Consider the following 23,469-nt stretch of genomic DNA (forward strand, 5'->3'; position numbering starts at 1 on the left):
CCATTGTTTTGTATTAGAAAAAGCTTATTCGTGTTGTTCTGTGCTTTGTCAATTTATTTGTGTTCAGCCTTTATGAGCTGCGAATCCAGGCCTGTTAACCTGCATTGACCTATTCACATCAAGGGTAAACATGGATTTCTATTAGGTTGTTGCTTCGGTGTAGAAGAGGTAAATGATTAATTGGCCTCTTTCACATGAATTCAAAATCAAGCACAGCCATGAATGGTGCAGTCTGTCAGAAATTATTTTCCTTTTCCTCTTCAAAGCTTTCCAGGGAATGTCTTAATTTATCTAGAAAAATCTAATGCTCCTCTATCCAACGCATGGGATTGACTTAGATGCCCAAAGGTCAAATTGAGTTAATTAGACACTCCACCACAGAGCGCTTAGGGGAACATTTGATCTAAAATCAACAGCATTCGGCAGGTCCACTCTTGGTTGTACCACAGACAAAGAGATCGGAGAGAGCACGCTGATGCTCTCAAGTAAGCAACTCCATGGGACAAGCCTGCTAAATTATAAATGACCTGGACAACTGAAAGTGCAAGTTCTCTTAATGGAAAACTTTTTAAGCAACACTCTCAAGATGGGGAGAGATTGAGGAAGCCCTTTTAAAAAATGAAGCTCTGCATCTCAGTAGTGGGAGGTGGGTTTGGGATGAATATTTTATCCATCGCTCCCTCTTTCTCCACTAACTCTCTTTCTTTATCATTCTCTGTTTCTGACAGGACAAGTTCTGCTCGAACAGAGTGTCTGCCTTTTGCTGAGGCGTTTCGCGGCCTTGGCCACAGCCTCAATCTCAGCCCCTCGCTCCCACCGAGACCAATCACAGGTCACGCCTGCCTTCAAGTCATGGCAGCCCTGCGCTGACAGCCAGCCAGTTGAATTTCAGATTTAGCACAGAGGACATTTCTCTTGCCATCCATCTTTTTATCACACTATTGCATTCCCCATCCTCTTTATTCTTTAACCTTGCCTCTTCTTTCTCTCTCTGCTCTCTTGCGTGCACCATATAACTTCTTTTCTCGCTTCACCTGTCCAGCTGTGTGATGTTTCTGCTTGAGATCTTCTTTTCACTGAACCATCTTCTTTGTTTTTTTTTTTGGCTTTCCATCTTTTAATTTCTGTACTGGTGCTACATACAGTACCCTGCCTACCACACCAGCCTCCCACAGACGCACATTTTTAAACTCTTGTAAGCCTGTGTTTTATAATTCACCCGCTGCTGTGACGCAGTGTAAGCATTACGCTCATGCTGACATGAGGGCGTTGTCAATTAGAACTGTAGGACTGAAATGTAAAACTCCGGGGTGCTCTCAACAGGAGGCTAAGCACCATTTTAATCAGAATACAATCAAGGATGACACTTAGCTGAGCCATAAATGTGAAAACGAATCCCAGACATGCCATCATAGAAATGCCAATTTAATGGTGATGGTGGAATTAACTCCCTACATCGTTTCTTTTTTTTGATGACTGCAATAGTTTTTCCATTCCAAATTGCGCCATTGTTTTGTGTGCTATAATGCTATGTGTGACTATCATTGTGTGTGTGTGTGTGTTTTAATTTCTTCCTTGCCAATATTTGCCCATCATGTCATGTCACTTGCTAATAGAAGTTAGATAGGACATGCTAACGTTTTCAACCCTGACGTGCTGACAGGTGTAACGAGCAGCAGTATTCCTCAGAGAGCCTTTCCTGTCTCAGCTTCATCACTAACAGCTCTGAGAGTAACCCGGCTTGCTCTGAGAAGCGCTTGTCTCACTTACTGGGAGGAACCTTGTGTAATAAAACTGCAGCTCTCTCTCTAGAGGGGGAGGAGATATCTCAGTGCTGATGGCATGTTATCACCTCATTCCGCAGCCCTTTTCACCTGTGCAAATTATCCGCTGGTGGATGAGGTGACCAGAAGTCGCAGAGAAGGTCTGAAAAGTTTCTGTACTGAAAAGCATAGTGTACCATAAACCTGCTGTAGGAGGAGCACACACACTCTCAGCAAAGTATGTGAAAGTGAGGAGCAGTTTAAGTGAAGTCAAATATACTTTTCTTTACTTATATAATAACAATCATCCTTACAAAATCCAACATATGCTGCACAGCAACAAACATGAAAAATCTATACACATAAAATGCATACATACAGCGAGTGCTCTTGATCACATGAATAATGAATGCCCACTCATGCTACTCTCAAAATAGTGTACTGTCAACATGGCGGCCTCGCATGACAGTAGGAGGATGCTGAGTATTGGATTGCATCTCTCATTGCTGCAATCAATAGCTGGCAGGTCAACGTCTCTTCAGTCTCAGAATCTGACACGTCAGAATGAAAAGGATGCTCAAGGTTATAGAAAGACTGGACCTCTGGCTCAACTGTCAATTTGCAGAGGTGAAATCACCCCAAACTGAACAACTCACAGACTTAAAGTTGGTGAAAAAGAACCGTAATAGTGAAGAAAGGAGAAAAAAAAGAAAAAACACAGTCAGTTTTGCAGACCTGTCTTTCAGCTATCTTACTGCTCCTCACAATGAGAAAATCTTGCCTTAAGGAAAATGTTAAAGCGAAGGCAGATTTCTGATAAAGTATGATTGCTGTCCTCCCCTGTGAGCTCGCCTGTCCATGACAATAATTGCGTAAGCACTCCTTAATGACTGAAGGAGTGGTGTGAGGGTTGGTGTGGGACTGTAGGAGTGCAATATCCTCTATTGCTGCTCAGTCTTCCCACATGCAACTCGATGAAATATCTTTGAGAACATGTGAGCAATCATTTTTTTCTGGAAGAGAGTATGGAGGTGAAGATCTAAGGGATTCGTACTCCACTCTTGACATGATCAGAAAAAGAATAACCCTTTCCTAAACAGCTTGTCTACTACTCATGTTTGCGCACATCTCTCGGCGTCTGTCTGCATGATAACTGGCTCAGAAAACTTCAAAAAACCCAGCGGCACAAATACAAGGTTAACAGCCCTTTAAAACTGCTGAGGTGCTGAGTTTTCCAGCAATATATTTTTTCCCCGTCTTTCCATTCCCCGTTACGTGGGATTATCTTTCCCTGCAAGATGAACAAGCACATCTCCCAGTATATGATACACTGACAGCTGCTGATGATTTGTAAAGAATATCACTCGCATGAGTTGTCACACTGGTGTAAGTCACTCATCCAAGTAAACATTTTAATAAAGACTCTCAGCTGTAATCCAATACTGACCAAGATAATGGTTTGCAGCATTGCAGCACACAGGGCTTGTTAGTTCTTATCACAAAAAAAAAGTTCCTTCTAGTAACTTAGTTTTAACAAGCCAGAGTTATTGCATTTAAAATGGGCTTCAGTTTACCTGTGTTGACTTGTGGTGCTACAATAAATTGAAACTTTCAAGGATTTTTTTCCTTATCAGGATATCAATGTCAAATTCGCAGGTTTTGCTAGCCTGAAGTTGATGTACCTGAAAGGAGAAGTGCATTAAAGTAAAAGTCAAATTATCTACAAACTTCTTGATCCTCAGCTCTGCAGGAAAGGTTTCGGCACAGATTTAGCCTTTTTACTGTCTGAGTTCTGGACATTCAGTCCCCGCAGTCTCAGGCTGAGAAGATACTAAAAATATCTAGGGCAAATGTCTGAATCCTGTTTTAAGTTAATTCACTCCATCAGAGTTTGAGGCACACAGCACTTCATGCCAACTGGGCCTCATAAAATGGTAATGAGAATGCTGCCGTCTGCTGACAATGAGATAGACGCAGCTAAAACAGCTAGCACTGGCAGCTTGAGATTGAGATTGGCTGCTTATTTCACTGTTTGAAAAATGCTGCTTATTGGAAAAGAGAATTGGCTTGGAGAAGTTTGACTTTGTCTCACTGGCTCAATGTCTACAATAGAAAAACTAGTCACTCAGAACTAAGAAGCTTTCTTCTGCTGACACCGAGCGCCAAAGTCTGGGAAATGATAGAACTGAGCGCTCGACTTCTGCTGTCATCACTCCTGAGAATGTTTCATATCTGACAGCAGCAAATTCAAAAGCAATAAATGAATTTATCATAACTTGTCTATTTGGGGATAGCGTTTGAAAAACTCAAGAGCAAGTGCTCCGTTGGCTCCAATGAAGTGAGCTCCACAGCGCGTTGGCTGCTATTTCTGTAATCTACAGTTGCTGCTCTCTGCTGCAATCCCCAGTGAATAGCAAACATCTTTTGTTAACACTTTGAGCCCTGTGTAAGACCTCAGCTCTCTGAGGCCTTCTGAAGGTATTAATATTTCACCCCCTGTACATAAGATGAAACTTAAAAGACCATCAAACTGACAGAGTGTTTACCTAAAGGGTCAGCTGACACAACAGATGGAGAAAGATGAATGTAGATCCAAATCTGTTCGATCTCACTGAACGAGGCTATGCAAATCTGCTGCCCTCCTTCTGCAGCAACATCCACAGAATTAAATGCTTCCTATTGTGTAAACTAGGATTAGGACGCTTCTGCACCTAAGGAGAATGTAATGTAAAGCAAGAGCAGCATTTCATTTCTAACCAGTGATGGCCTCCATTATGTGTTGAATAAATAAAGGGTTTACAATCAATATTTTTTAAAACAGGCAACAACACATGATGTATTCATGTGTTGTTGCCTGTTGTTGCCTGTGTAAGAAACAGAGGGTTGCACATAGGAACAATCCCACAGAGAGTTATCACCTGACTCTGCTCTTTCCCTCAGTTTTACAGAATTATTTAGCATCTTTCAGCTCATTGTCTTGGTTTGGCTTCTAAATTTACTGTTTTGGTTGCCTCTCAGCGATCTATTATTTAAGCCGCAGCAGGCAGCTGTTTTTGTTTTTTTTAGCACAAAAAGCTCTAAAAGCCACTGTACATCATCTGCTCAGCACCAAACGGCAAACAGACGGAGTCAGGTGAACGTAATGGTACATTTTGCAGCCAGAGAGCCAGATATTTCCCTCAGGAGTCGCTGGACACCAAAAACAGAACTAAAAGGAGGTGGACACAAACATGACTCCGAATGAATGATGTTGCTTTGTGCCTGCTGTGTAAATAAGCGGCTGGTTCACATACCTGTGCTTGTTGCTGCCATTAAGTTGACATGGTGTGCATTTTATCAGTGTTGTGTTTACAGCTCCTTTTTGTTGCCACCAATTTAATTATTGGAACAAATCATTTACAACGTATTTTTCATTATTTGTTTAGGCAATTGATTCATGATCCCTCTGTCACTTTTTTATAAAATCTTTCAGTACCCTTTTTTTAATAAGTTTTTTTAGACGACTTTCAGAGTATATGATCACATCTTCGCATCACTTTGTTTCTACATTTCACTAGGTTATTCTAAATGCAATATCTATAACCTCAACTAAACGTCATGAGTGGGTTAATTGCGACCCCTACATACTGTATTTAACCTTTGAATTCCCATTTTTCAACCCAGACAGAGAAAGCCTATTGAAAATGTTTTCGTTCTTATCCTAATAAATAAATGTACTGGAGCTACTGTACAAATGTGGGGTTTCACCTCTATTTAGTCACATTTTATTTAACCTGTGCGGTCTGCTGTCATGCCATCACACTGCTGAATAGTGCACCGCCTCAGTGGATTTTTAACTTTAGCTCAGTCTTTGAAGTCTGTTTAACCAGACATGCGCTAATGAAGACAAATGAAGGCTTGCAGTATAGCCTCATTATTGGAAATCACTCTTCTGTATAAATGTGCAGCTCTGTGCATTTAGACTGTGGGAATGGGAACGTGTGCCGTCTTCTTATTCATCAGCTGTTTGCTTCATAACAGGGTCATGTTTGTAATATCAATTCATCTGAACGGCAGACTTGCCAGCTCAGTTCATACTCCGTCTATTGTAATCTAATGCAATAACCCTGCAATATAACTTTATGAATTTATAATGCTTAGTTTTTGTTGACAACACATCAGAAAGGAGTTGATTCACCGCTACAGTCATTTGATGTTCTGGTGTATTGAACTGCATTATATCTAAGACATTTTTAATGCTTTATCCAGCCCTTTTTATATAGGGGTGAACCAGGGGGACACAAAAATAGACGGGCGTTGCAAACTAGCTGAGGCTGTAAATGCTGTGGTATGTGGCATTGGTTAATGGCTATAAACATTAAATGAATTGGAAACACCTCTCAATACAGTGCAGTCCCGAACAACACCACTAAATGGAGCTTTAAAGCTGGCCAGAGAGTTGTATCATCATGTCTCTGAAAACAGTATCAAAGAGGTCGAACATTACAAGCTCCACAAAGAGAGAATATATTGCAGTGTTATTGTACTAGATTGCATTCATTATACAGAGGGACCCAATAAAGTGCAACTCAGAATATGATTCTGTAAATTTGGGGGTTAACAGGACCATTACAGTTCTTTAAGTACTTCTACATGGGAGCTACAGTTCACTCCCTGCCCCTGTGAGATGAAGACCTCTCTGCATGACCTTTAAAACTGTTGTATCAGCTGCCTCAGTCCTCCGTGAAGCCCTAACACGTGCACTGAATCACCTCAGTTTACACTGGCTGTAATTGATGCTGAGCAGACCATCCATAAGCATTAAATATTGGCATCTGGCAGGGGAACAGGAAGAGGGAGAGAGATGAGATAAAAGAGCATTTTTCATTCACTCCCCTCTCTGTGATGGAAGCACTCTAGGATGTTTACCTGAGCATTCTTTTTATGTGAACCCATCTGGCTCTTTCAAAATCTAGGTAAATTATGTAAATTATGAGCTCTTCAGTTTGTCTTTCACCGCCATTAACGGCAGATTTATGAGAGAAATATGAAGGCTCATATATCAGGCTAAAATACGATATATTCACGCAGTTCTTCTGTTTTACAAATATCTACAAAGTATTGTAGATATACAGAAAATACCATTTTTATGTATTTGGAGTTTCCCTTTAATATAATCCCACTGTGTCAAGCTGTGTTTGTGCATAAAGACAAGAAAACCATTGAGCCTGTAGGATAAGATACAGCATAATGCTTTGCTTGTGTTATCATCATAGCAATTAGTGCTACAACTATCAAGGTTATTAACATTTATTTCATGCCAGGATGTGGTAATATTAAAAAGAAAAATTGTGGTTTAAGAACCAAGAAACCTGGGAAACCAGATGAAAAGAGTTGCGGCTGGAAAAGACAACACAGGCATCTGAAAAAAAGAGAGCAAGAATAGCAGCATCCTGGGGAAAAAAGACGAGGAGAGATGCCATGAAAGTGTCTTTTATGTCAGCCCAACTGGAGCTGCATGAATAATTTCAACTATGTTCTATTGCACAGTGTGAATCCACAATTTTTGCAAATGATAACTAAAGCGTAACAAAAAGTGGGTTAGCCAGGAAGCCAACTAAGAGGAAATCCAGAGGTATCGGCTTATTATTATTATTATGCTGAAAAACCCTGCTGTCACACATTTGAGTTTGCCTTTTCATATTACCCAAAAAGAAAAGAAAAAAAAAGCCACTTATCACTAAGAAGCCCAAAGAGCTGCACCACTAATGTGGCGACAATTGCCAGCATACAAAGTTTGACTGAAGACACTGAAATTTCTTCTTCTAAAATCTATCGTCCATCTGAGAAGCAGTCCATGAAACTCACTCTCATTTAAACTGTAACTGACTTGCTAACTTGTCCTTTCTCGATCTCTGTCTCTCAGATCAAAACTACTTGGCTGCCTAATCCTGCTGGGGAGATGAGAGTTAAACTGCTATCAAAGTGAGTGGTAGTGATCTCATATTTGATATTTACTGACTTAACTTTGCTTTTTAAGTGATTGCAAACCCTGCAGACAAAAAGGTCATGCTGATCGCAGTAGTAGGATATTTGGAACAAAAGGGTTTGATTTTCCAAAGCCTAAAAGGCCAGGTGAGAAATTAAACATCCTGTGCCTTCCCTGCTGTAAAAATGTTCTTTCATTGATTTTATATGAAATGCAAATGATCTTGCACCTGCTTTTATACAGTAAATAAATTCTGCAGAGACAGTGTCTTGATTGTCTTGCAGTCCCATGTGAATACAGCTACCATGTAATTTACTGCAAATCAATCTGTCGTTGAGAGCACATGCACGTGTCCGCTAGAATGGCTGTATTGCCACATGGTATCAATAATGAGCCAGCTAATGAGGAGCTGTTACCACCAGCCATACATGGAGCGACATCCTGATGCCTAGATTTTCTACAACTGTCTGTTTTGCTCAGTTAATAAAATATAGGCTTGCATCAATTTAATACACTCACACTGGGCTTCAGGCCTCTGTGTGTGTGTGTGTGTGTGTGTGTGTGTGTGTGTGTGTGTGTGTGCATGCGTGCTGATGCCTCATTAGCCGCAGGTCAACGTGTTGTTGTGACATTTTGGCCACAGCAACAGTAATAGGCCTAAACAAGCCCCCCCCCCCCCCCCTTTCTGCAGCTGCTCAGTGCCAAGCCCTTCAAGGTTGCCGTTAGCAACAAACCAACAACACACACAACACCTCCGCAGTCACCCACAACAGCAGAACTAACCATTCCCATTGGACAATATTACAGGGAATGTGTGAAATGAGAAGTGAACCATCCACAATTTTTTTTTTTGCAGTCTCACGAGTGCTGTAACAGTGTTGGGAAACAGCTGAACAGTTCATCTACAGTCAGTGCAGATCTGTGCGATTCTGTTACATACGTGCATTATGCACATGGGGAGCACTTTGCTAAGTCATGAGCAAACGCATCGTTTGTCATGCACATCGATACACTTAAGCATATTGCAGTCCTATGAGTACAGTTTCTTTGGGGTCTTTAAGATTAATTATTCATGACGTCTTGTAGTCCTTTTACTTATCTACAAAGCCTTACATAATCTAGCACCTTCGTGTATCAGCGGCTGGCCTTTCATTTCATGTTTCTCAGACAGTTTTTCCTTTAAGAAGTTCCTAAAGTGTCCCACAAGGACTCTGGTGAGACTGTTTTATAGTCTTGTGGCGATAAAATGTGGAACCTCCTCCCATTGGATTTTAGATAAGCCCTTGGAATTATTAAATAGAAATCAAAGACTAACCTATCTTTAATTTAGCTTTTAATTTGGGTCAGCTTTGCTTGTATCATTGTTAATGTTTTATTGTATTGTGAACAAAACTTTCCTCATTGATTTTTACTTGTTTTTTTCCATCCAATCTCATTTTGGGGAGCACTTTTGGCTGCATCTTTGCATGAAAGTTGCTGTTCAAATAAAGGTATTTTTAGTGTACAGGATGCCATGGGCATGAATTTCCACCTCTTTAGATCTCTGACATCTGCAAAACTACAGTGGTCACATTTGATAAAGTGCAATCACACAAATCCAATCCAAACTTATCTTTGAGCTTCCCTTATACATCGATTCCCTTTGCCACCTCTCATGACTTTCCCATAAGCACAGTGGATTCTTCCTTCACTCTATATGCAGTTTTTCTCTTGAGCACGTTCACCCAGTTTGTACTTCACTCATTTTTCACAACTGACAGGAATGTTTCTCTTCCAAAAGAATCATGCTTTTACTACAGATTTTCATTTATCCAACCATCATCCAATCTACGGGCCATTTCAGTAATGCACCTACAAGATTAGTTTTTTGTTGTAGAGAGAAAAGAGTTCCTAAAAAGTCTCTTAGTGCTCGAGTTCTCTTTCTTCTTTGTGTCAGGGCAATTGAAGCGAAATGCCAAACCGCGTCTGTGAAATCTTGTCCGAGTGAGAAAAATAATGGAAAAGAGTCAACAGAACTGACATGAAAGCAAATGAAAATGTCATCACAGCAGTAAATGTACATAAATCTGATCAGTGGAGGATCACATCATCGCTCATGTTAAAAATAAATGATACACAGCTGGATGCGCTTGTCTTCGACACAGAACTTGTGAGGAGATGTCAGCTTTGTTGTCAGGGCTAGTCACGTTAGGGGGGGCAAAAAATATGTAACAAATCTGTTGGCTTCAGCAAAACTGCAAAAAAAACCTTAGGACACAACTAAAATGTTTAACGTGAAAACTTATACCTATAATGCTCAGGTCAGGAATATAAGTAATGCCTGTGCCAGAGCGAAATAGACTATTACAGATAACATTACACAGTTTAGTACAGCACAAGAAACATATTTGCAGTGTCACTATAGCTTGAATCACCTTTATACACCACGAACCTCTACCACTTCTGAGCATTTGGTCCCGTGCATATAGGGGCAGAGCACAACAAACAAGTGTATTTCTTTCATCATTTAGGCAAAGACAACACCAATCGATGCGGGAAAAAAAAAAAAAGCATGCTTTTTGTGCAATACGTCTCATTATGCAGTCTTGTAAGGCTGAGGATCAATATCAATACATTTACTTCCACTTACAGGTTACATCTGTTTTCATTACAGGCTGATATGGTTGATAAATTGACCAGGACCAAGTTTCCACCGATAAATAGAGAGAGAATTAATGACTGTCTCCAGTCCTCCTCAGCTCTTGTGCTGCTTATAAGGATGGTACCATCCATGAGCGCTTTCAGCTTTTCTCATTGGCTATGAGTCGCTCCAAGCTCTATTCTGCGCCCGACCAAAAGAGAAATACAGAAGGACTTGGAGCCCTCCAGGAAGACAATTAGAGTCATTTCTCTTTTGGTATGCAGCGTTGCCGTGACAGCAAGCTATGAGCGCATTCCCATGCATAATGCAGCCCCTAAAACTGCACCCTTTGCTGGTTGGTGGTGGTGGTGGTGGTGAGGGGGGGGGTCGTCAGCAGGCTGACTGCGTGCCACACATCTCAGCCCACTCCTGAAAGTCTAATGAACTGAGCTAATCAGATCAGATGAGAGGGGGAACCAACTGGCTCTCATAAGACACAGTACTTTTGTCATGGGCTGAAGCCTGGCTACAAATAGCATCTCCTCCACCTCTGACAATAGGTGTTACAGCACTGTGGCAGAGGGTGGTCACCAAGACTGGCTGTAAAGAGGGTTAGACAGCAAGTATACTGCTGTGAGTGTTTGTGCTGGCGTGTCAAAATGACAAACAGTAAGAGGACAAAAAGACATCAAGAAAATCTTATTGGTGATGTCGGAGTGGATGGGGATTAAGTCCAGACAAAACTAAACAAAAGACATCCGTACAGAGGAGGAGTGGGGAGAACAAGAGTAAGAGAGAGATAAACAGAAACAGGCAGATGGAATAATTGAGAGAACATGCCAAAATGAGAAAATGTGTTCTCACCAGCTCGCTTTAGACGCCAACTTGCTCTTAGCCCCTGAGGGATGTCTTTGGCTTCACACACATGTCCATAAATATCTCTGCAGGAGTGTGTACAGCACCGCTGCATCATTCCTGGGGGGATAGAAGAAATAAATCCGCCACTGCCTATGACTGTACAAATTTGTTGACTCAGATAAATGAGGCAATGAGAGCACTCACATTGCTCATTATTCATGTGGGATCAATAAAAAGTGATGCCAGAGATAAAAGAAACCCATAGAAGGCCTCAGACAGGACAATTTCCGGATTTAAGAGGCAATTTGGATGTCACCAAATTTCATTTAGTCAACAATGCAGTTACAGAGAGCTCAAAAAGTGGCAATAACTAGTTTTAAAAAGTTCTAGTTCATAGCATAGAAAGTAATGCATACATAAATTAATATGCATTTATATTTTCATATTTGCATTTATTTTTACATTTTGTAATATACCTTGTTTTTGCACCAATTCTGCTGCTGACATTTTATTTCTGCACCTTTTGTCTCCTCCGTTGCCGTAACAAGTAAGTTTCCCCAGTGTGGGATAAATAAAGTCTCCCTTATCTCATCTTAAGAATGATAAAGTCACATTGGCATACTGATGTCAGTAAAAGTGAATATGGAGGACTTAAAGTGTTGCTTTTAATAACAGCAGTGGCAGATCACAGGCTGTGCAGCCATCTGCCTTCGTAGCATCACTGCTGTTGTCTGACAGCACTTTTGTTTTTCCACTGGAGAACAACATGACAGAAAAGACGATTCATCCTCATGACCTCCTCAACCTTTGGCTTGACATCTGCTGTTGTTTGTATTCTTATCACTGTGCTTATATTCCTACCATTGTGGACGGCACCTTGGTTTTGCAGATGTAATGCAGAAGAAAAAACAAGAAGTGCGACTCAGAGTTTTATTGCTAATGAGCATGTTCGATCAGGAGGTTTTGCTGATTGATAATGTATACAATATTTGTGATAGTACATATTCTTTTATTGGGTGTATTACTGCCGTCCTCAAACTCTTCACATAGTGGAGTCTGGTCTCATGGATAAAGATTAGGAATATTTTCCTAAGATCAATACTTTACTCAAACTGAAGCAGTGTTGAACCAGTGCTTCCTACTGTCTGTCACTATTCATGTGTCAAAAAATGATTTATGTGAAGGTAAAAGTAGGATCCAGTAACAAAATGAAGCATAACTATCAGGAATATTGTAGAAATACTGTGGGGTTATGGGTCATTGCTCTAAAAATCTACTTTAGTATCATACACCGAGTACAAAATACAGTGCACAGGAAGCTAAAGGGCACCCAGTGGTGTAACTTATCACAAAGCAGGAGATGTGAACAGTAACAGTGCCTCCACTGATTTCCCTGACTGAGCTCGACCCACTCCTGTTCAGTTAATCACCAGCACAATGTATTTCATCTTCAGTGCGAGGTTTCCACAGGGGTTGTGCAGATGTGTGTGTGTGTGTAGATAAAGTATAAAGCAGTGTATGATTAATGTGCTTCTGGGTACGAGGAGAGGACACATGCTGTGTGATAAGAGGAATGTGCAGAAATCCCAGGTATAATCCTGAAAAGTGAGCAGTGTGCAAATGTAGGGGGAGGGGGGGCTACAATGGGCCGCTGTCACCATAGAAACACTCCCATTTAGTAGTACCCCTAGCGACCCCCCCCCCAAAAAAAAGTATATTGAAAACAAATACTACAGATAGTTGGATGTGATGTTTCACACAAACAGGTTAATAAAAGCATTATACCAGACGAAGTCCAAGATTTTAGAGGAAACAACCATCATCCAATATCTCACATAAACAGTATTTTATACATTTTACTGCTTTATTTTCTGAAATAAAAGAAAAGAAGCTTCCGTGCATGAAATTCATTCATCCTTTTGAAAAAAAATAAAGATTGGTGTAATGTGGAGCTTTACAAATGAAAGTATATTTTGATTTATTTTTACATTGACATAAATAGAAATTACAATATGTATATCTCACCGTATTTGTTGGACTAACTCATCTCTATGCTTTCAGAATCTCATAATGTTTACAAATAAGTGTCCCATCACTCATTTTACAGTTGCCCAAAAGAGTATTATAACAAGTTCCCTCCCTCTTGGCGCCATCTTCTGGAGAATAGGACACATTTGAGTGAATTGATGCTGTAAACCTTTAAAAAAGAAAAAAAAAAAAAAAAACATGTTGTGGTTCCACAAAATCAGTCTTAAAGTGCCTCTGGAGTGTGTTGGTCGCATTAAGGATTCTTGATACGGACAGTCATTTTAAAAAATGACTGTTTTACTATTGCTAAAACGTTTTTTTTTGGGGGGGGGGGGTTACAAAAAAGAAAGATTCTCTCTTTATTCTGTACCCATTAAGTTAAACTGTAATATGTAAATAGGAATTCAACTGGATTAGTCTCACTAGCCTAATGCAAGCAAGATCTTCAATTTCTTATTTTCCAGTAGAGTTTACTTGAAAGTTTTTCTCATCAGGGTCCTGATGTGATGGGTGCCATTTTGTATCCAATGCTTTTTGCTCATTTTTTTTGTTTCCATTCATGCAGTATTTTGTACATTAGTGGCAAGAAAAAATGACTGCTGTTTTGCTGAATTCAAAAAGCACCTTAGGCCTTCAAAAAAGGAAAAGTGAAGCCAAAGAAGGTTTTAAATAAATGGAAGCCCATTTCTGCCACAAAAGGGTAAAAAAATTACAATGAAATACAAAATTAGATCAAAATATTGATTTTATAGTTTTTACTTGATAGCGTAAATCTTCTAATTCTGATCTAGCTACAGCTAATCAAATTTTATAATTCACTGTTATCCTCTTCCCCTTAGAAGAAATCTGCTTCTATGATATTTTTTTATTATTGGTAATCAAGCTGTTATTTCCTCTAATTAAAGTTTGGATGTTTTCATCTTGGCCAGCAGAGGCGCTGCCACCAGGCTGTGACCACCAGGCAGCAGCACACCACAGCAGGCAGGAGGGCAGCTACAACTATAACCAGAGAAGAAGAGTACAGGAAGAGGCGTTGAGCCATAAATTGAAAACAGAAATGGCGGGGACCATAAACTGTAACAGTGAAAATGTAACGACAGCCATCTGTTTGTGATGTTGACGGTAGAACAGGAGACTCGCAAAACGCAAAACAATGGCGCCATGAATCAAAGAGGAGTTCAACCTATTTAGCTGGATAATGCTAACTCCAGCTAGCTACACTGTGTTTCGCAGCGTCTTCTAACGGCAGCTAGCTGCCAGCGGTGTGTTTGTCTTCTTTGTCGCTACACAACTACTTTAACTTGAAACGTAAAGACTATATATGTACAGTGAAACAGCCTTAACGTCACCACTTATTTCCACAGATGTAGCTTCAATGGACCCGTTTGAGTCGCCAAATAACAGATGAATATCAATTAAACAGTAACCGACAGTCTTATCAGCGCACCTGTTGTGGGATATCCAGTGAAACCACAGACGGACCATGTCAGCCAATGGAAAAGTCATCCCGCACACCCCGCTCTCCGTAGACTTCTGGCAGGTGCGGAAATGTCCGGGCACGCGGCTGTTTTTCCTGTCTCACATGCACAGCGACCACACGGTGGGTTTGACCTCCACCTGGAGCAACCGGCCCATCTACTGCTCCCCGGTCACTGCCACCCTGCTCAGACTCAAACTGCAGGTGAGGAGCGTCACGTGAAACACATGCATGTAAACATTATATGGGTGGGATCATCAGAGCAACCAGTCACACCTGTGCACTGCTACGCCGACACTTTTGCATCTAGATTTGGTTTAAAGTTGTCATACCTGTTTACCTTTATGTTGTCTTATTGCGCTACAAGATCACTCTGTTTTTTAGAAACTTAATGATAATATTGACTGAACTGTCCTTGGACGCAAGAATGATTTTCAGTGGTCACAATGGATGGCACTCAACATGTTTGTCATGATAAACAGCTTTGTGTTATGTGGTTAAACATAATTGCAATTCTTGCTAGGAGTTGTAATTAGAACGATAATAACTGTAAATGGATAAATGATAGGGAAAAGAGAAGTGATGGTACAGCTGTTGAAAGAACAGAATTTTAGGGTTACCTTTGAGTGTACTTCACAGGAAAGTTTGGATCGTGGGTTGAAGCAAAGAACAATAGTTACATATTTGCTACGTCAAGGTGTTTTGTACATCCAGTAAGATATCTTCTTTCTATTTCTGCTCAGGTGAAAGAACAGTGGATCCATCCATTAGAGCCGGGGGAGCCGTACATGCTGCCGCTCGATGACATCGGCAAGGAGAGGCTGACCGTCACACTGATAGACGCCAACCACTGTCCGGGGGCTGTCATGTTTCTCTTCGAAGGCTACTTTGGCTCTATACTGTACACTGGTCAGTGTCTGAGTGCACGTGTAAACACTTCATCTGTTACTTCTAGGATGCTTCTACTTCTACTTCTGCTTTTCCTCATTGTAATTGGTATCATACAATATAAAGATGTGCCCAGGTACTAGTTAGAGTACAGAATCAGAGGTAAACAGTGAGCGCTGACACTCATTTCAGGTGACTTCAGATATACTCCCTCCATGTTGCGTGAGCCGTGCCTGAGGACCAACACCACTATAGATATCCTGTACCTGGACAACACCAACAGTGACCCCAACCGCACCCTCCCCTCCAGACAGCGAGCCACTCAACAAATCAAAGAGATCATCCGCCGCCATCCCAACCACAGTGTTGTCATAGGTAATATTACATAGACCTTTCTAAGCATGCCTTATGCACCTCATCTCGACAGGGTGTGAATACAGGTTCTCAGCATTGATAGAACTGATAAACGACCAACTCGTCTGCAATCTTTGCCTATGACCTTCTTTGAAACTGGTAATAAGTATTTGACAGTTATTATTTGCTTCACTGTGGCAATGTGACTCTTTGACCCATCTTTCTGTGTCATAAACGTGCTTGTGTATACAGAAATTATTTGATTGGCTCTTTGATTTGCCAGTCAGGAAAAATAATCATTTCCATTATAATAATAATAATGAATTTGTCATTATTATTTTTTATTTACTGCAATTATTGAGTTTTATATTTAATTCTACTTCCCCTACATAATGCTGTACTCTCTTCACTTCTGTGACCATGCTGTTAGCTCCCTGCACCCAACAGATACCACTGACGCTCAATCTCTCTTGTGCTACCTTGCAGGCCTGTATACACTGGGTAAAGAGTCCCTGCTGTTGGAGCTGGCCATGGAGTTTAAAACCTGGATCGAGGTGAGCTTTGAGAGGATGGAGACCCTCAGAGCCCTGGAGCTGCCTGACGTCTTCACCACTGACCCAGGAGCTGGTCGTATAAGAGCAGTGGAGCAGTCGGCGATATGCTCTGCCACTTTACACCAGTGGAACAAAGAACAACCCACTTTGGCCATCTTGCCTACCAGCAGGCCCCTGGTCTCCTTTCACCCCAACGTCTATGTGGTGCCCTACTCCGACCACTCCTCTTACCAAGAGCTGGAGGATTTTGTCTCTGCACTAAAACCTACCTCCCTTGTACCTATTGTTGGAAAAAATTTACCCGGAAGCCTCTCTGCCCTAGTGCCCCTCAGAAAGCGCCATGAGATCCTTGTGCCTGAGTCAGTGCAACACTACATGTTGAGACAGCCTGAGGGCCAACTCAGCTCATCAGCAGACACCAGCCTTCGCCACAGACATTTCCAACCTCTTGCTCCCAAAGGTGTGATATTTGAGTCTCCTGTAAGCGGATCCAGGAAGTCATGCGAAGAATCCTGGGAGGCGGAGTGCCTGGAGCTGGAGGCTTCTGAGGATGAGATGGACACAGAAAGCAGTGAAAGGGAATCTGACTGTATCCTTATTGACCCAAGCAAGGAGCTCACCCCTGACAAACACAGGAGAAGAGCTGGAGACATGTGGAGCCTCAACATTGTCAAGACGGTCTCGGAAGAGATGGTGATGGCAAAGCTGGTGCCACTCAGTCAACTCACCCAGAGCAACTTTGCTCCAGTGGAGGTCTTGACAAACACCAAGGCCTGCTTGAAGCCTGTCGGGACCACAAGAAGGCCTTTTGAAACTAATGCCAAAATAATTAATGAGACCGCATCAGATGAAAATTACACTGGTCTGCAAAGGAGACATGGAAACATTCACAACAGCCACGTGTTGTCAGATGGTGATAGTGTGAGTCAGGACAGCGGAGAGGAAATTGATCAAGACAACGACACAATGGGAAATGACAATAACACAAATCAGCACAGTGAACATGGTACTTATCAGGACGACAGCGCAACATTGTTGCAGAGCGGCCATGATAACGATTCCTGCACTTCACCTTGCTCCACTACAGAGCTGCGGCAGGAGTACATAGAGGAGCTTGAAAACCATATTTTAAAGGATCTCCCCTTCACAGAAGAGGACTTTAAGACACGCCGCCGCCTGCAGCAGAGCTCTGTGCTACAGTGTTCCCTCTGCCCTGTACATGATGAAAAAGAGGATGACTGATGTGCATGTTTTTGGAGTTGTTTTGTGTGTGTGTGTGTGTGTGTGTGTGTGTGTGTGTGTGTGTGTGTGTGTGTAAGCACTTTAAAGCAAACTTGCCATTTTCACTTTATAATTCATATAATTTTCCCTGTGGTGCTTCCATTTTGTGTCCTGCAGTTTAGAAAACAGGTTTATGATTCAGATGTCACCTGTTTGTCCTTGGAATAAACATGTAAAGTGAGTGAATAACTCTTGCCCTCACCTTTCATCACGGTAGCCTTAGTAGTGGATGTGTCAGGCTAGGACAGCTTTCTGTGGTTAAAAAAAAATATAATTTCTCATTAAAAAACATTTCTGTTGTAATGGGGGGAAAATCAGTGACTTTAATTGATAGGTATATGTATACAGTATATGCATGATTGTTCAGTATGGCTGATGCACAACTTAATCTGTAATTGTCACATTGTCACATGTAAACTCTTCTTTTTTGCCTTGTGAACCAACTGTCTTGAAACAGTGTTTCCTTTTCCATTCTTCATTCTTGAGCAGTTGAAAAGAGTGCTTTGAAGTATCAATGGATGGAGAAGGTTCAAAAGCCAAAATGTAAATTCAGTTTTAACCTAAAAGCTAAAATGCAGCGTCGTGTTTTTGCCATATGCCAGATTTGCCTTTTTCACAGCTTTTGTTTTTATATTTCAACTGTGTATGAGCGATGGCCTTTATATTTTTAAAGGCTACAGTTTAGATTTTCTTAGACTGGTGGTAGTTGTTTCCCTCTTTACAGAGAATAGCGGTATTAAAGGTTGATTGTGGTTTTGGTATCATCTGTATCTTTAGTTGCAGCTTTGAGTCAAGAAGAGGTTTTCTACACTGGTCCTTCATAATGAAAAAACAAACTCTTTCTACCTGTGATTGTCTTTGTCAGTAACTGTCTAAATTTGAGAAGATATTGTTTAGAATAAATTATGTTTTCTTATATATTCATTAGCAGCTGTGGCAGTGTTCCTTCTGTGTTAGTCAACTACTGCAGATACTTTGGTGTTAAACACTGCTCATATTTAACAATATAATGTAATTATATATTATCTTAAATTACATGAAGGTGTGCTGGAAAGCATTATTGCTTCTGATTGTATTCCCATGAAACAGCTTAATGTGTGTTTCATAGTTGTTTTGTTCGCCGTGAGCACTTTCACTAGCTCCAAAAAGTAGCTGCTATTGTCCATCTGACATGTTTTGATTAGAAGTGACAAACCAGCATGTGCACCTCGGCTGCCCTCTGTGGGAATTTAACAGCTCTCTCTAGCAGTGTTAATACTAAATATGACCTATTTGACTACAGTGGTCTAGAACTGTTATAACCTGTAAATATTGTGACGCAAGACTTTGCCTTTTTCCTTGGGAAAAAATAATACTTTTAGCTTTAACTTGTTCAAGTAACTCAGAAAGTTACGCATACTACAAGCTAATGGACATACTATCTTTTCAGTAAATTTGCTTTGAGTATCTACGCTTATTTTGGGAATTACTGCATACTGTATTAAACATTATCTTTCATATTTATGAAAATAACAGCGGTTTGAAAAAGGAGAATGTTCCTCTTCAGAAAGATGTTTGCTTGCAAAGTAAAGACAAAGGACATCTAAACTTTAACAAATGTAACTGTAATGTGTGAAATTTAACCATATGTGCGAATTGTTTGCTCAATAAATTCGCCTTTCATTTGCAAATGAATGCCCTTTCGTGTCCTATTTAAAACTCATTTTATAAGCCTGATAACTAAAAAACTACACAGAGGTTTTCATCAGCATCTACTGTACATGTAAGCTCAGGAGTTACAGCAGTTGCAGTTATGTTTGTCTCCCCTAAGATGGCAGTAGTTTGTTAAAAATTCCAGAAGAGGCTTGTACTTTATGTCTTGCTTCTCATTTAATTAGGTTTTTCGGTTTCAGCAGCAAGATTCCTGTAAAAAAAATAAAAATGACTCAGCTCTCAACAAAATCCCATTATCCCTCCACAGTTTTTATATTAACATTATATTGCAAAAACTGTTATATGGCAGAAATTAGCTCACAGAACCAGGCTGATTCAGTCTGAAATTGACCTGAAGCCTGCTATGCTCAGGCTCATTTAAGTCTTTCTACATTTGTACAGAAACAGCATATTTAATATGAGCAGTGTTGAAGCCTGCAAGCTGCTCTGCCAGACTATAGAGCAGGACTGGCTGTCACTCACTCTAGTCCTCATCGAAAGGTAGTTGGGAGGTCTGTATGCTCTCTGGTGTCCTGACAACCACAGAAAGCCTCATCCAGCATCCAGCATGTCATCCAGGGTGTACTCCAAAATGACACAACAGTGATGTTAAGATTGACGAAAGGAGGAAGGACAAGGAAAAACCCTGTCGAGTAAGATAATGCAGCATGTTCTCAAAGCTCTTACAGCTCTGTTAGGGGCTAACTGGGACTCACTGCTGTGTTACACATCTCCTCATCTCCTCCTCAGAACAGCGAGCAATGTAATAGCTCTAAACAAAAAGTGCAATCGATCCAGCCGTATAAACATTTTAGTTGGCCCTGATCCTAGCACATCTAAAGTGCCTCATAGAAAGTTATCTCTGTGTGAAGTTCAGAAACCTCAGAGGCATCATGCTGAGACATCATAAAGTCGCCATCAGTGGGTTGTCAAATTAACATGAGCTGCCAACAGGAGTCTCATCTTGTGCTCATAAAGGATGAAAGACCGGCTCCTGCACAGGTATCCCTGCAGGTGGGAGGACAGAGATCTGGGATTAATAATCTAACACAGGCTCAGAGGAGACGAATACTGACGTTGGCCAGCAGTGGAGGAAGGACTCAGATATTTACTCCATTGTACTTCATTACAGGTAAACCCTGCATCAAAAATATTACTTAAGTTTAAGTACATAAGTATTAAACACAGAAAAATGTGCTACTACTAACTACTATCATACTACTAGATTTTTATCACTGATGTTTCCATTTGTAAGCAGCATTTTACTGTTGCAGATGCTCAGTTTATATATGACTGCAACTAATGATTATCTTTCATCATGTATCAATCTTTTGCTTATTTTTTCGATAAATGTGTCGTTTTAGTGGATTGTGAAAGATGAGAAAATAGTGAGAAACACTGTTACAATTACCCAGAGCTCAAAGTATCACCTTTTCTTTGTCCAACCAATAGTTCAAACCTCGAAGTACCCCAAAATAGGAAAGGAATGTGAATATGGCAATAAAATGTGATTGAATGTATGAAAAATAAATTAAAATCCTAATTAAGCAGCAAATCCTCACATTTGAGAAGCTGGAACCACGAAAAGCATTTTTGCATGAAAAATAATTTCAATTATTTAAAATAGTTGCTAATTCATTTTCTGCCAATTGTCTAAATAATTAATCAACCAGTCATTTCAGCTTCACTTCAATGCCGTTGGGTGTTTTTATAACTATAACAAAGTCTCATTGTATGTTTTGTGTGCAACATTTTTAATTTGTTAAGGAACTAAAGCTGTCAAATAAATGGAGCAGAGTCAAAAAGTACAACATTTCTCTCTGAATTGTTGTGGAGTGGAAAGATAAAGTAGCATGAGTTCAGTGCTCGAGTAAATGTACTTACAGTAGTTTTATTCCACCGGTGATGATGGGCCACAGGGTCCTCACATGGGGCGGATGTTAAAGCCGGTGAGACACCCCAGCTGTCTACTCAGGACCAGGACGCATGCTGCTCTGCAGGGACACCAGAAAATCAGGACTAAAGGGGGCGGCAATGGATTGTTTCAGTGTGCTGACGTTGTGAATCAGATTATAATCAGTGGTAATCTTTCTTGACAGCAGAGGGGGATGGACTCCTGTACTCCTGAGATTGGTTGAATTGTAATCAGGACAAGACGACGCCCGGGACTGAATTTGCATTAAGATTCCTGCATATTTTACACAAGTCTGCTTTTTCCCCTCGCAGCTCCAAATGCTATTTTAAGGCAGCACACTTGTACCGCAAAAACAGAAAACATGTTTTGGACCAAAAAAGAGAGAATTCCAATTTAGGAGGGAAAAGTGCATTTTCTTCTTCTTCTTTTTTTTTTTTTACACTACAAGAGAATATGAAACCCTGGCAGTGAGGCCAGGAAATGAAAGGAAATGGAGTGTCACATACCCCACAAGCATCACAGCAGGGTATTAGGGCTAAAGTAATGGATTCCTCACACACACCATTACTTCAAAGTGGAAATCATGAGGACGCTGCTACCTGCAAGGCCAGGCCTCTCCACCAGGAGTAAAACTGCTCATAGAAGACTAGACTAGATGACTATTGCAGTTCACTGGTTACCTCCTCATGTATCTGATTTCTGATTTCGATTTTACCGACAGAAAGAATTCCTCGGTATGGTGTATGCTACTTTGCCAACAAAATTCACCCAGGATAACCGTAGTGCTGCCTTTTTTTCTTGTCTTCTTGCATTGTCAAGAGGAATGGAAGGATCCAGCTGTGTAATTTATAGCTTTGTTCCAGCAAGAGCTCTCAATACATTCTTCAAGTGTTACTGGGGACTAAAACTCAGCTCCCCTAAAGACCCACAAATAAAAAAAAGTTAACGCACATGACAGGCAAGCACACCAAACTCCTGTTCCAAGTGTTGAAGCACTTAATCACAGGGAGTCCTAGATTCACTGCTGATGTAGTATAATACAGTGAGCTCTGACACTGGCTGTCACCATGACACATTGTTCGTGTTGACTGTCAGCCTTAATGTCAGTCACAATGGATGAATGGTCTTAAAAAGTACAGCCTACTCTGTCTCTGCGATGACATATTTGATCAACATTATGAAAAGTTTCAAAATAATCATCATCGTTGTTGCCGTCGTTGTCATCAAACCTTTTGAATATCTTATTTTCATGATTATGTTTTCACCTTTTTGTATTTCACAAATGAGATTCAGCTTGATTTGGCATGACTTGAGAAGCCACTGCTAACATGCAAATGAATGTGTTTCCCACAGGTTTGGGATGTGAAGGTTTTTGAGAAACAATCACCAGTGATGTAGAAGGAGTCGTCTCCCCAGTGAAGCATCACATTTTCACTGCATTGGTCCTGAAGCAGAGGACAACAAAGTTAAACCAAATGTATCAACCTGGCAGACTTGACCCAGCTTAAACGAGGGCCCTTTCCTGGAGGCAAAGCCAGTGAGCAGTAGAGCAGCCTTTCAACTCAGGCCTCAAATGAGAAAACCTGATTTCTCATTTCATTTCCACTTAAATGCCTCAAAATGCTGAGTCTGTTAGTTTTTTGCTGTTCTTCAAAGACAACGCCTCTCTGAAGGAGCTGTGTGGGAGACGATCACCGGCTCAGAGCTCAGGATAGGTTATATCAGAGGAGCAGTGCAAGTCTTTCAGCGGGTTGGGATAGGCAATAAGAAAGCCACTGGTTTCTGCACTTTGTAGTGATTTCTCTCAGTCCCCGTTTCCCAGACTGTCACGGAGAGTTGGAACAACGAAGATGAACTATGTCACAACCCACACAGCAGCAGTGGCTGTTATCTTTTTGCTCACAGTCTACTGCTATTTATGTTGCCTCTGCCAGTGTTTTTATGTGGTGGTGGTGGTGGTGGTGGTGGTGGAGGGGTAGACGCACATGTATGGCAGTGGATGTGTTTGTGTGCCTTCTGAGGGGGTAAACACACAATCACGAGCAGGAGTAAGAAGGATGAGACTGAGCAC

The 23,469-nt window shown here is 40.9% G+C and overlaps 2 protein-coding genes across 2 annotated transcripts in view; one reads left to right on the forward strand and one right to left on the reverse strand.

The window, feature by feature from the left end:
• Positions 1-14,769, reverse strand: part of adora1b (adenosine A1 receptor b) — a 32,485-nt gene extending 17,716 nt beyond the window's left edge. The window contains exon 1 of the mRNA XM_070839770.1: positions 14,685-14,769. Coding sequence (XP_070695871.1) covers positions 14,685-14,743 — 59 coding nt within the window. The 5' untranslated portion in view covers positions 14,744-14,769. The remainder of the gene's footprint in view (positions 1-14,684) is intronic.
• On the forward strand, positions 14,458-18,650 carry dclre1b (DNA cross-link repair 1B). Its single transcript, XM_070839769.1, has 5 exons — positions 14,458-14,499; positions 14,602-14,918; positions 15,458-15,623; positions 15,795-15,977; positions 16,443-18,650. Exons 2-5 carry the CDS (start codon positions 14,721-14,723, stop codon positions 17,750-17,752), a joined length of 1,857 nt encoding a protein of 618 aa, XP_070695870.1. The 5' UTR covers positions 14,458-14,499; positions 14,602-14,720; the 3' UTR covers positions 17,753-18,650.
• The last annotated feature ends 4,819 nt before the right edge of the window (positions 18,651-23,469 follow it).

This window comes from Pempheris klunzingeri, chromosome 11, assembly GCF_042242105.1.
Source record: "Pempheris klunzingeri isolate RE-2024b chromosome 11, fPemKlu1.hap1, whole genome shotgun sequence".
In the NCBI taxonomy this organism is placed as follows: domain Eukaryota; kingdom Metazoa; phylum Chordata; class Actinopteri; order Acropomatiformes; family Pempheridae; genus Pempheris; species Pempheris klunzingeri.